Here is a 13,157-nt window from a genome sequence, read left to right as displayed (position 1 = left end):
TTCAATTGAGGTTCCCTCTTCCCAGTTGACTCTACATTGTCTCAAGTTGACAACAAAAACTAACCAGGACACTCCATCCCTTGTCAACTTGATAGAAACATATCACTATCAAACTATAACCTTTTCTTCTTGTTTGTCCCGATGATCTCATGTTAGTATAAAATACAGTACAGGGGTTGTAGCCCAAAGGTAGAGTGCCCTGAGTTCAATCCCCAGTGTGGCGGGAAAAGAAGGGAAGAGAGAAATTCACAAGACACAGAATTCTAGGTTGGGGATTTTTTGTGATAACAGTAATTATTTCATTATATTTTTTTATGCTTGAATATTTCCCAAAGAGATATCAGATTAATTCACATCTTTGCCTTTCAATATGTAAAGCTTTTCTTTCTTCTAGAGTTTAATGGAAATTTTCCCCTTCATCTTTGATTTTCTACAGTTTGCATATAAATAGTCTAAATGTAGTTTGTCATTTATTCTTCCTGGTGTTCTCTGAGCTGTCTGTTTCTGCAGTTGGTGTTAGGTATTGCTTCAGTTCTCTTTTCTTCTAGAATGCCCATAGTGCACACATTACAGTTTTGTATCTATGCTACAGTCCTTGGATAATCTGTAATTTTGAATTTTCTTTGCGTTCAGAAATGTCTATTGTCATATCCTCTAGCTCAGAGATTCTTTCCCCAGCAGTGCACATTCTATTAACAAGCTTGTCAAAGACATTCTTCACTTTCATTAGTTTTTCTTTTTTCTTTCTCCCTGGCTTATCTGGAACTTATATGGACTAGGTTAGCCTCAAACTCACAAAAGATCTGCCTGCCTCTGCCTCCTGAGGGCTGAGATTAAAGGTATGGACCACTATACCCAGCCTCTGTTAGTTTTGATCTCTACCATTTAATCTTTCTTACCCTCTCCATAGCTCTGCCTATATTATCCATTTATTTTGTGTATTATTTACTTTTTTCTACAAGGCTCTTAGAACATTAATCATAGTTGTTTTTAACTTTGTGTTCTGAGCTGAGCGTGGTGGCTAGCACTCAGGAGGCTGAGGCAGGGGGATCATGAATTCAAAGACAATTAAAAAAAGAAGAGAGAGAGAGAGGGGCGCATGCAAGAGAGAGAGAGAGGGAGGGAGGGAGGGAGGGAGGGAGGGAGAGAGAACTATGAACAGTAGATCATATCTGTGATTCCTAGCAGAGGCGGCAAAGGAAATCAAGGCATTCAAGGCCAGCCTCAGCTACATAGTGAATTTGAGGCCAGTCTGAGCTATATGAGACCCTGTCCCAAGAAAACAAAAATTAAGGAGGAGAGGGAAAGAGGTAAGGAATAAAAGGAGGAAGGGAAATAAAATACAGTTCAATTTTAAAAGTCCACAGTCTTTAAAGATTCCAATACTTTAAAAATCTCAGGCTGGGCATGGTGGTGCATGCCTTTAATCCCAGCACTTGGGAGGTAAGAGGCAGGGATCTCTGTGACTTGACTTGGAGGCCAGCCTGATCTTCATAGTGAGTTCTGGGCCAGCTGGGGCTACAGAGAGACTGTCTCAAAAAGACTGGAAAAAAAAAAAAAAGTCTCTGAGTTCGAGGCCAGCTTGGTCTGTATAGCAAATTCCAGGACAGCTTGTGGCTACATACTTAGCAAAACCAAATCCAGAGGTGCAAATTCAAATTCTTCTGGCATCTCTAATATCCCGGGTCTCCAATGCACCTGAGGCTGCACCTTCACCAATGTCTTCTCTTCAGGTACTCTGACCCTGCCACAGGGTACCAGATCTCAATCATTCTCCATGGCCCTCTCAATCTTGCACCTCTCATGTCTTCAAAACCAGTACCAGTTGGATGACTTTTACACATTGCCAAGTTCCAGATACCAGCCTTGCCCTCTCCCCCCCGCCCCCCCCCAGCCAGGACCACAACTTCAGGGTGCTGACACTGAGGAGAAACTTTTATTAAAGAGGACAGTGTTAGAGTGACAGGACAGCCCAGCAGAAGTAAAGATGAAAAAGGACACAGGGATGGCCTGAGGGACTAAGTTGGCTACCAGCAAAGCAAGCCTGAATAGGAGGGCAAGCTGGCTCCCAAGCATTCTTTGAAAGAGGTGAGGGTTTGAGGATTCAGGGCTTCTAGATAGGCTCTGGGATGTTGTCCAGGACTAGTTGGCTTTCTTAGAGCTGAAGAACCTTTTCTAGGAAGTTGAAGAAACCGATGACCTCACAACACCCCTCCTTCACCATTCCGTACCCTCTGCAGCTCACCCACGTGGGTCCCATACCTTTTAAAAGTATTTAGCACAGACACACAACTTTTCCAAACCTGGATTCCAGTTCCTTCTGGAACAGTCACTGAGTTCCTGTTCCTCCTGATCCATCAACACTCACAAGAAATAAAAGCTTTCAGCTGGGCGTGGTGGTGCATGCCTTTAATCCCAGCACTCGGGAGGCAGAGGCAGGTGGATCTCCATGAGTTCAAGGCCAGCCTGGTCTACATAGTGAGTTCCAGGACAGCTGGGGCTACAAGGAGACCCTGTCTCAAAAAGACCAAAAAATAAAAAATAAAGAAAACTTTCTCTAATCATTTTTAATTATTTTAATCATATTTAATTATTTCTCTTCTTGAGTCAGGTTTAGTTTCCCTCCCCTCCTATTATGGCAAAAACAAATGTGTGAGCCAAAGTGAATGTCAGGGTTAAAATAGCAAAGTCAAGAACACTAACAAGGACTGGAGAGTTTTCTCAGCAGTTAAGAGCACTGGTTGTTATTGCAGAAGACCCAAGTTTGATTCCCAACACCCACATGGTGGCTAACAACCACCTGTACCTCTAATTCCAGGGGGAATCTAACATCCTCTTCTGACCTCCTTGGGCACTACTGCACGGTGTTTCACTAAATTTTCCCCTTCCCGCCCTATGGGAGACTGGTCCTCAGTCACCTGGTCTCCTGGTTCTGACGCTGGTTAATAAAACCAACCTAACACAGTTCTGTTTGAATTTTGCATAGTTTATATGACATTTGGGAGAGGGTGACTTACAAAGAAACAGCTTCTCATAAACCACTGGGCCATTCAAGCCCAACCATAGTCTCCATCAGCTTTCCTGAGCCGTGTCCACCCGCCATCTCACCCCACAGTCTGAATCCCTCCTCTCGTCCTGCAAAGCCTACGGGACAGGCAGGGTATCCATAGGCAGGGCACCCAGGCTGTTTGCTGTTCTTATCCGTCCCCGCCCCCGGCCCACAGTCCTAGCTCGTCTTCCAAAATGGCGCGGCTCCACCTGTTTTTCCAGGGTTCCCTGCATAGCCCATGCTTTTCAGAGGACTGAGTAATTTGGGGGCTACACACGACATAGGTGCACTTACATAGATATGGGCAATACACGCATATACATAAAATAAAAATGATTTTAAAATAAAATATATTTTAAAAAGAACGCTGACAACCAGATGTGTGGTGCACACCTTTAATCCTAGCAATAGTGAGGCAGAAGCAGGAGGATCTCTGTGAGTTCGAGGTCAGCCTGGTCTATAGAGAGAGCTCCAGGCCAGCCTGGTTTGCATATCAAGTTTCAGCCCGTCCCGAGGCTACATAGCGACACCCTGTCTAAAAAAAATAAAAATAAAATTTAAAAAGCAAACAAAAACCACAACATAGCCAGTCTCAATCCTGGCAGGCTCTTCTAACTGGCACCAGAGAAGCCCCTCTGAGGAACACATGCTAGGTACTGTTGCCCTGTCACATTTTATTCTAAAGCATCGAACTGCCAACTGCAATACACTGAGTTGTGAGATGGTTTCCGAAAACCTCCAATTCCAGGAAAATGACCCAGACAACCGCTGTACACAAGATGTTAGGAGCTGATCAAGGAAATCTACAGCTGCATCTCTGGTAACTGTCTCCTGAAGACCAGACTGCCCCCTAGTGTTGATTCATCCTTGAAGCTGCAGTTAGGTTGTTCCCACTGTATTAGAACCCAAGGCACCAGAACTTTCACTTATGTATTCCCAGTGAGAAAAGTTCTGTATCCTTTTGACACTCCCCTCGTTTTGTGGAGATAATGGGTGGAAATGCCCTAAAAGGAAAATCTGGTTCAGCAGAATTTGGGATAGAAACTTGCTTGATGAATATTCTACCCACCTCATAAATATTCATAAAATTTTCATTTAAAATCCACAACACAGAGCCCATCAGGCTGCTTCCCACCTTGGAGTAGCCCATGTGGCTCTTTGGAGTGCTCACTTAGCTTACCTTGGTCCTGTTGCTTTACTAAATAAACTGCTCAGAATGTTTATGTCTCTTGACTGAACTTGTTCCTTCAAGAGGACAAGTGAAGCCGGGCATGGTGGTACATGACTTTAATCCCAGCACTTGGAAGGCAGAGGCAGGCTGATCTCTGTGAGTTTGAGGTCAGCCTGGTCTACATAGTGAGTTCCAGGCCAGCTAGTGCTACAGGGAGACCCTGTCTCAAAAAAAAAAACAAAAAGACAAGCGAAAGAACCCTATTATGATGTCTACCACACTCCTACTTAAGGGATCTGAGAGATACGAATGACTCCCTGGTGGATTAGAATTATGTGGCTACCAACTGGTCAGTGACACCTGCCTTCTGCCCACATGCTTGGTTCTGTTGCTGTACTAAGACTGACAAAAAATGAGAGACCCTTCAAAACATCCACACACACCTACTTGGAAAGTAAACTGAGGGAGACACAGATGGAGATGGCTCCTGCTAACCTAGAATTATCAGGCTATGTGCTGGGTGATGACACCTGGTTTCTGTCCCCATGCTGGGCTGGTGTCACAAACTGAAGTAACTTCCTCTGGTTACCGGAAATCTTGCCCACAGCCCAGGTTCCCAGAGCACTGTGGGGCCACTAACTGGTCTAGCCACAGGGGGTGAACTCAATTAAGGCCATCAGCCTGGTGCCACAGAGAATATAGGAGATGTCTCTGAGATAAAAAAAACAACATCACAAAACAAACAGCACCCTTGCCCATTAGGGCTCACATCCCTGGTCTTGTATATGTTCTTGACTCCACCTCCTGAATGAGAATTCAGGGTAATGGAATAGGATCCGAATTTTTTTTTTTTTTTTCTTTTTGAGACAGGGTCTCTCTGTAGCCCCAGTTGTCCTGGAACTCACTATGTAGACCAGGCTGGCCTTGAACTCACAAAGATCCACCTGCCTCTGCCTCCCAAGTGCTGGGATTAAAGGCATGCACCACCACACCCAACTAAGATCTGAATTTTTCAATACCCATGAGATGATTTTGGTGTGTAATATTCTAAAAGCAATGACCTAGGTTCTAAATGTGTGCTAAGGTTTCTTTGGGTTTTTTTTTTTTTAATTTATTTATTTATTTATTTATTTATTTATTTATTTATTTATTTGTTTGTTTGTTTATTTTGGAGACAGGGTCTCACTATATAGCCCTGGCTGGCCTGAAACTTGATATGTGGACCATGCTGGCCTCGAGCTCACAGAGATCCTCCTGCCTCTGCCTCCCAAGTGCTGAAATTAAAGGTGTACACCATCATGCCCATCTGCCACAGGTTTCTCGACTCCTCACCCTAGGGCTCCCCAGGAGTGTTAAATAGGCAATGGCAGGGGGTAGAGAGATGGCTCAGCAGCAAGAGCTCATACTATTCTTACAGAAGGCCTGAATACTGTTCCCAGCACCTAGGTTCATGGCTCAAGGGGAACTCTGATGGCTTTGGCCTCTGCAGGCACCTGCACATACCCACACACAGGCGTACACATATACATAACGAAAATAAAAGTAAAGGGCAATGGCATCACTGAGAGGGTCTGTCCATGTCTTCCTAGCATCACTGTGCAACTGAGAGCCAAGATGTTCTAGAGGAAAAGCTGTAAGCAGGCAGCAAGGAAATGTCCAACTGAATGGGGGCAGTTCTAGGTGGAGAGTTGCCTAGAGGCTGTGGCCTGGGATAAACATTACCTGAAATGAGGGTAACTGGGCCAGACATGGGATAGAACACTGTCAGCCAGGACATGAGGCATGCCCTCAGGTTGCACAACTTGGTTTGTGCTCCTACCATGTGGCAGACTGAGGTGGGACATCATGGGAGTAAAACAGGGTAAGAAGGTTCAAGGGCACACAGTTACAGAAGGGGCATAACCGTTCAGTCAGATGACAGTCACTATCACCCCAGGAAATAGTACTAGAGAGCCAGAGGACTGCACATCCCCAGAAAGAGGGTCTATCCAAGGGAAAGCAATAGGAGACCTGAGTGTAGCACCGCTTGCTTGTGAAGAGCAAGGGAGTGGGGCAGGGCACTGCTGCGTCCATTCAGCTCGGCCCCTCCCTCCAAGGTGGCTCCCTCGGCCTCCCGCTCTTCTCCATGCTGGAGAGGAAGGTTCCACACCGGCCCCAGGCAGTCACCCAGACGCAGAGTGATGAGAAGGTGCTGGTTACTGCCGCCGCCGCAGCCCGGCTGACAGGTGTTGCTTCGCTTCTCCTAGGAATCCACCCAGCTCTGTGCATGCAGAGTCCTGCTGTGGGACCAGACAGTGGGACTCTGCAGCGTCTCACGACCCCACAGTAGGTCCAGCTGTGGGAGACCCAGGCCACCTTCTGTGCAGGGAGCTGTTCCGCTTGGGATGTCCCACCTTAACAGAAGACACCTCCAGCCAGGAGGGGCAGCAGGAGCAGCAGGACGGTCGCGGTGCTGCGGGTCCTGCCCGTGGCCTGGTTGAGTTCGCAGCGACAATCGCAGGTTCCGGGCTTAGGGGTCTCTTTGGGCGGCAACCTGGGGACTTGTGGGTCAGAATTTGGGGGAGGGCAGTCCAGCCACTTGGGTCCCATGGGCTGGGGGGAATCCGGCTCAGATTTGACACTGCCCTTCGCAAAGCGCCAGAAATAGATGCCCTTAAAAAAGTAGGTGTCACCTGCAGGGGAGGAGACATCTCAGGGGCATGATCCAGGCCTGCCCCTATTCTCCACCCCAACTCTCCTCCGCCCCTGTCTGATATCCTGTCTCCCTCCTTCCACGTCTCTCCCTCCTCCTGGGACCATAATTTGCAGGTGAGGACCTCCAGTGGTACCCACACACACCTGTGTTGCTGACGGTGACATCATCTGGAGCGGGGGGAGCCCCCTCCCAGAGACTCAGGACACGCGGGTAGCCAGGGTCTGGGCGCGAGACGACCTCGTCGTACCGCCAGTACTGCTGGCCTCGGATCAAGTACGTCTTCCCGTTAAGTGGCCAGGAGAACACGGCGTCCACCTCCTCTCCCGGGGGCAGCCCCAACTCTGCCAGCGGCCGCGCGGAGCCCTCCAGCTGCCTGTCCTGGAACACCCAAAACTGGGGGCCTGGAAGAAGGCGTGCTGCTAAGGGGAGAGCTCTCCAAACACTTCAGGGCCAGCCACCACTCCTACTCACCACTGAAGAGGATTATTCGGCCGTCTCCGGGTCTGGCATAGGCAGCTTGGATGACCTGCACGTGAGTGGGCAGCCCCTCCCAGAAGCGGTGCAACCGGGCGGGACGGGGCGACACCAGCTGACCTGAGGGTTGGAGGCGCCAGAACCAGGGGCCTGCATGGGAAGAAGAGAACAAGGCATGAGGCTATGATATGGTAGGAAATCCTGTCCAGTCAGTCGTATCCCCCTGCCAACCCAGTGTGTGGCTGGGGGTGGCTCCCGGGAGAGCTGTGTTCTTCCTGTCCCACAAAAATACACTTAGGGGAAGGATCCATCTATATAAACACACTGCGCAGCAGATCTATGGTGACCATTTCATGGCTTACCCAGGACTTGGTCTTTTTTTTTCAAAAGACACCAACAGTACCATCTCCCAGGAAACCTTGCAAACTGGGTGAGTCACTATGCAAATCTAAGAGCCATCCAAAGTGACTTACCTTTGAAGAAGAACGTTTCCCCCCGGATGTTAGCAATGGCATCAAAATTGCCCTCACATCGATCAGGCACAGGTGTGGAGGGGCTGGGGAGAAACGAAAAGTGAGCAGGAGGTTGGGCTCTCCCATTCCTTACTCTTGACTACAGTCTTACAAGGCAGGACTCTTGCCATCCCTGTGTCCTGGGGGGGGGGGGTGCGTGGGTGTCGTGTATGTTTGCACACTGATGCATGTGCAGGCCAGAAGTTAACTTTAGATGTCTTCCTTGGATACTCTCCACCTTGTTTTGAGACAGAGTCTCTCACTGAACCTGGAGTTCACTGCTAAGCTGGCTGGCCAGTGAGCTACAGAGATCTGCCAAATTCCAACTCCCCAGTGCTGGGATTACAGGCACATCTTGCTTTCACATAGGTGTTGGGGATCTGAACTCAGGTCCTCATGCTTGCAAGGCAATCACTTTATTGACTGAGCCATCTCCCCATCCTTGATTATTTTTTTATGTGTATGCCACCTATATATGAGTACCCAAGGAGGTCATATGAGGGTGTCAGGTCACCTAGAGCTGGAGTTACAGGTGGTTGTGAACCACCTGAAATGGGTGCTGGGAAGCAAATTCTACTCTGGAAGAGCAGCAAGTGCTCTTAACCACTCCAGCACCCACAGCCCCATATTAATGGAGGACACTAAATCAAGGGAGCTGGTCACCCAAGATCACAGCTGATAGGGACTCACCTGTCAGGGGGCAGGACTGGAGGCTGGGGAGGAGGAGGAGCCAGGGGTTTCCTTGTGGGTTTGTCATTTGGGGTTTGGGGTACTTTCCCTGTGGGGAGAGTCAGAAAGGTATGGGTTTCCTTGACCTGCTGTACAGGCCACAGGGGAGCCACACAAGGGGCTGGTTCAGGGCATCTCCCCTCCCATACCATAGAGCTGCTGCAAGCCATCACGGTCATCCTGGGACAGACGGTATTTGTTGGGTTCGCCCACAGGGCCCTGGTAAAAGGGCCTCATGATGGAGTCGGGTGCAGAAGAGTGGCCAAGGCCTAGGGCATGGCCAAACTCATGAACTGCTACTGCAAACAGGTCAATTCCTTCACCATCTAGGGAAAGAGAACAGAGGGTTGGAGCTGAAGCCACCCCACATTGGGAAAGGAAGCCTGGGGATTGGGGTCTGTGAGTTAAAAGAGGAAGAGTCAGAAGACCCTAGGGAGGGGACCCTGCCTGCTCTGCCTTGATCCCTTCCTGGTTCCTGTATTCCTTTACCCATTCGGCAAATATTTTTGAGTAGCCCTATTTGGCAGTGGTGACATTAGGGTATAGGGCTAAAGAAACCCAAAGGAAGAACAAAAGAAAGGTGACTTTACCCTGATATAGCACCCCTCCCAGGAAGGGAGAACTATGAATATAGAAACTGGGGGGTGGGTAAGGACCTGGGTTGCCGGGTGCATGTACTTCTCTCTAGGAAACCCCAGCTCTTGGAGCATCCCCTCCCAATTCCAGCCTATGGTCAGAGACCTCTATCCTGCTCCCCTACATCCCCACCCCAGGATCTCCTTCATCCCCCTTTCCTTCCATCCCCACCCCTCCTCAGGTCCACATCTCCAGGTCCTTTCTTCAGCTCCATATCTCCTCTGCCCACAACCTCTCTTTCCTCCTCCCCAGGGTCCTTGCCCCTCCCCAATGTTGGCTTTCCTCCATCTCACTGAAAATATAGAACTCCCCAGCATGTACTCTCAGACCACAGCCTGCTGCTCTGGCGCCCAGCCTCACTCCCAGCCTCTTCCCACCACTGCAGCTTCTTCCCTAGGGATCCCACCAGGGTCAAGACAGAACCTCTTCATGCTTGGTCCTCATCGATCTCTGGCTTTAGCAGGTGAGAGCCTCTACCCAGAAGAGACTGAGACAGTTAACAGAGCCAGACATAGATTTCTGAAGATGTTGATCTACTTTGTAGAAGTTTCTAATCAGGGTTAACGATATTGACAGCCAGGTAATTGGAAATGACTAGTGAATTGAAAAGCAATTTGCCCTTAGCTGCTAGCTGAGTCTAAGAGTGAAATAACTGGGCTCGGGGAGGGGAGATTGCTTTTGAGACTGGGGTTTCACTATACAGCCCAGGCTGCCTTGAACTCTTTATGCAGACCAGGCAGGATTTGAACCAGCTGTAATCCTCCTGCCTCCACCTCCCAAGAACTGGGACCACAGGTGTGTGCCACCATGCCCGATATATCAGGCAAACTCTAAGAATAACAAATGTTTGACTTCATATGCATCTCAAGGCTGTATTTCCTACCCTCATTTTACAAAAGGGAAACTGAAACACGGAGTTGCCAAAGTCAGAGGCAAAGCTGAGATAGAAGCTAAACGTCTTCCTGGCTCTGCCCTCAGCCCTTTGGCAGGTCATGTCTTGAGATGAATCTTCTCAAACTGCACTTGAATTATGTACTTCCATGTTGGCCGTGAGTCTTCCTATCGCTCCAAATCCTTTTTTCTAAGAAACTGGGGGAAGTTTGATGTCTCAGATCATTCTTTCTTCTCTCTCCTTCCTTGCCTTATCTCTCTTTGGGCCACATGGGGTTTCCGGGGTAGGCACCCCTTCCTGTACCCTTCTCACATTATGTAAATGGGGGAAATTACACAACCATACAGGTTAACCCCATGAAGTCCTGGTGGACAGTGTTCAGGGTCCTCGTTATTACCTCCCTTCTTTGCCCCTGGCCTAGTAGGTGACTCCTTTGCTCCTCTGGGTTCCAGGTCCACAGCCCCTCAAAGACGGGAAACAGCCTCAGTCCCCACCTTCAGGTGACATGCTGGCAAATGTGCTTCCTATTTCACCAAGACAGGCAGGGCCTGGGATGTAGCTCAGTTGCTCAGGTGCTTGCCTAGCATGCATGAAGCCCTAGGTTTGATCCCCAGCATCATATAAACTGGTGTGATGGCACATGCCTGTGATCCCAGCACTTGGAAGATAACTTGCTACATAGCAAGTTTGAATCCAGCCCAAGATACAATACATAAAACCCTTTCTGAAAACAAAAACTAAAGCCAAATCAAACCAAACCAAAAGGCAAGCAATGTAGCATAACCTGTCATTTCTCATACACCTGGGCAGATAGCTTCATGATCCCCATCCTCCTATCTTGCCTCCTGGCCTGTGCTGTATGACCCTGGATCAGCAACTCTAGGACAAAGACAGAATTCCACTCCACTCACCCATCCAGTGATGCATCCATATCCATCCCTTTCTTTCTATCCATACATCCACACTCACCAATTCCTTTTTCCTGGCACATTGGTATTCTAGATGCTCAAAACATTTCACCTTGATACATTCTTTGTGCCTGGTCCCCAAGCCTCCAATCACACTGCTTTCTGCCCTTAATCTTTGGCCAAGTTCCTCAGTCAGTGACCTAAACAGTCTTCACTTCCTCTGCCCTTCTCACACCCAACTCCACTACAGTTTAGGATTCGTCCCCCACCCATGGAGCATGCAAGCACAAAAAGGTCAGTTGTTCCCAGAAAGCCCAATCCAGGCCATGTAACTCACTGGATGTGTTTGCTGTGCTGCCTTGGCTGACCACTTCCTCCTTCACTCTTATTCTTCATCATCTTTTAGCTTGTTTTTCCCTGGGCCCATTGTGTTTGGTTTGGGGTTTCTTTGGGGGCAGGGGCTGGGAGGGACAGGGTCTTGCTGGGGGCCTAGAACTCACTATGAAGATCAGGCTGTCTGCAAATTTGTGGAAATCACCCTGCCTCTGCCTCCAAATGCTGGGATTACAGGCATGTACAATCAACCATGCCCAGCTCCTTCTCTTAATGCCTTCCTCTCCAGTCACCTACCTCTTAACTTCATTGCTCTGTATTGCCTTTCATCCTGGCAACCTTACCAAGCTTCGGCTCCCCAGGCTCAGCTCTGAGAGCAGCTGGCAATGCAGAGAGCAACACTCTGCAGCAGGTCCCCACAAGTAAAAAGTTCACAAACCACATAGCCAGAGGGCACTATTCTTAGTCCATTTTTCAGTTGAGGAAACACTGCAATGAGGTTAAGTCATTTGTACAGATTACAAGTGGAGGAACCCAAGTTGATTCAGCTTCGAAACCAACCTGCTTGCACTGAAAATGTAGCTCAGTGGCAGAATGCTTACCAAGCCTGCACAAGATCCTCAGCTGGCTGCATCCCCAACCCCAGTTCTGTAGGACACTGCCATGCTATCACAAATGCAGTCTGTGACTGGCTGTCAATACCTAGGGCCTAGGCCCCAGCCCTAGCTGCCCCTTCTCCACTCAGGCTCTCCCAGAAACCCATGGCAAATGACTGGTCGATACAGGACTGGGAACAGCTGGCCCCCACTAGGCCTGTTTCTACTGTAGATGTCCGTGGGATCGGGCTTCTCTCCAGCTGAGACCACATTCTTGCTCAGCTCCTTGCCCTCTCCTGCTTCCCTTTCCCCTGAGAAATTGCTCACATAAGAATTTCTATCTGGAGCTCCACCTCTGGGGACAGAGTTAGGAGTCCAAGTTCTAGAGCGAAACGCTTAAAGCCTTTTGAACAGAACATGCACATATTCCAAATCCACACCCAAACCTACATCATCCACCACCTGCTGGCCCACTCCTCCTTCCCCCATGTATACTAGTAGTAGCCATCTTCCAGGACCCTGAGCTGGACCTGGATGTCATCCCACCTCCTTGTCTCACTTGTCACCAGAGGAACTAGTCCAATCCCAATTTAAGCCCATCCCAACTTCCCTCAAATCTATCCCTCCACTACCACCCCCCATCATCTCTCACCTGGATTCTGTGGCTACTTCCTGCCTCCCTGCCTCTCTCTACTCCATCTCCCCATGTATCCAGGAATATTTCTACAATAAAAAAGCTGTTTGAGGGGCTGGAGAGATGGCTCAGTGGTTAAGAACACTGGTTGTTCTTGCAGAAGACCCAGGTTCAAATCCTAGCACCCACATGGCAGCTACTTACGCACATATAAGCCATATACTCATACATATAAAATAAAAATAATAAATAGGGCTGGAGAGATGGCTCAGCAGTTAAGAACACTGGTTGCTCTTGCAGAAGACCTGGGTTCGAATCCCAACACCATATGGCACCTAATAACTGCCCATAACTCCAGTTCCAAGGAATCCGATGGCCTCTTCTGTCCTCGCAGGCATTGAACGACACGGGTGCACTTACCTACAGCAATACATGCATACACATAAAATAAAAATAATAAATTTTTTTTAAAAAAGCTGTTTGATATGCCCCCATTGCTTTCAGAATCCTGTTGTCCAAATTCTCCCA

General features: G+C 48.6%; 1 protein-coding gene across 1 annotated transcript in view; it reads right to left on the bottom strand.

The window, feature by feature from the left end:
- Positions 1–6,614: 6,614 nt before the first annotated feature.
- Positions 6,615–13,157, bottom strand: part of Mmp25 (matrix metallopeptidase 25) — a 32,543-nt gene continuing 26,000 nt past the window's right edge. The window contains exons 6-11 of the mRNA XM_008846727.1: positions 8,780–8,956; positions 8,592–8,679; positions 7,863–7,945; positions 7,387–7,539; positions 7,059–7,316; positions 6,615–6,892 (exon numbers count right to left, since the gene is read on the bottom strand). Of these exons, the coding sequence (XP_008844949.1) occupies positions 6,615–6,892; positions 7,059–7,316; positions 7,387–7,539; positions 7,863–7,945; positions 8,592–8,679; positions 8,780–8,956 (1,037 nt within the window). The remainder of the gene's footprint in view (positions 6,893–7,058; positions 7,317–7,386; positions 7,540–7,862; positions 7,946–8,591; positions 8,680–8,779; positions 8,957–13,157) is intronic.

The sequence above is a fragment of the Nannospalax galili genome, unplaced genomic scaffold (genome assembly GCF_000622305.1).
Source record: "Nannospalax galili isolate Female #2095 unplaced genomic scaffold, S.galili_v1.0 scaffold471, whole genome shotgun sequence".
Lineage (NCBI taxonomy): Eukaryota > Metazoa > Chordata > Mammalia > Rodentia > Spalacidae > Nannospalax > Nannospalax galili.
Note: the sequence above shows the minus strand (reverse complement) of the source record. Positions and strands in the feature narration are given on the sequence as shown.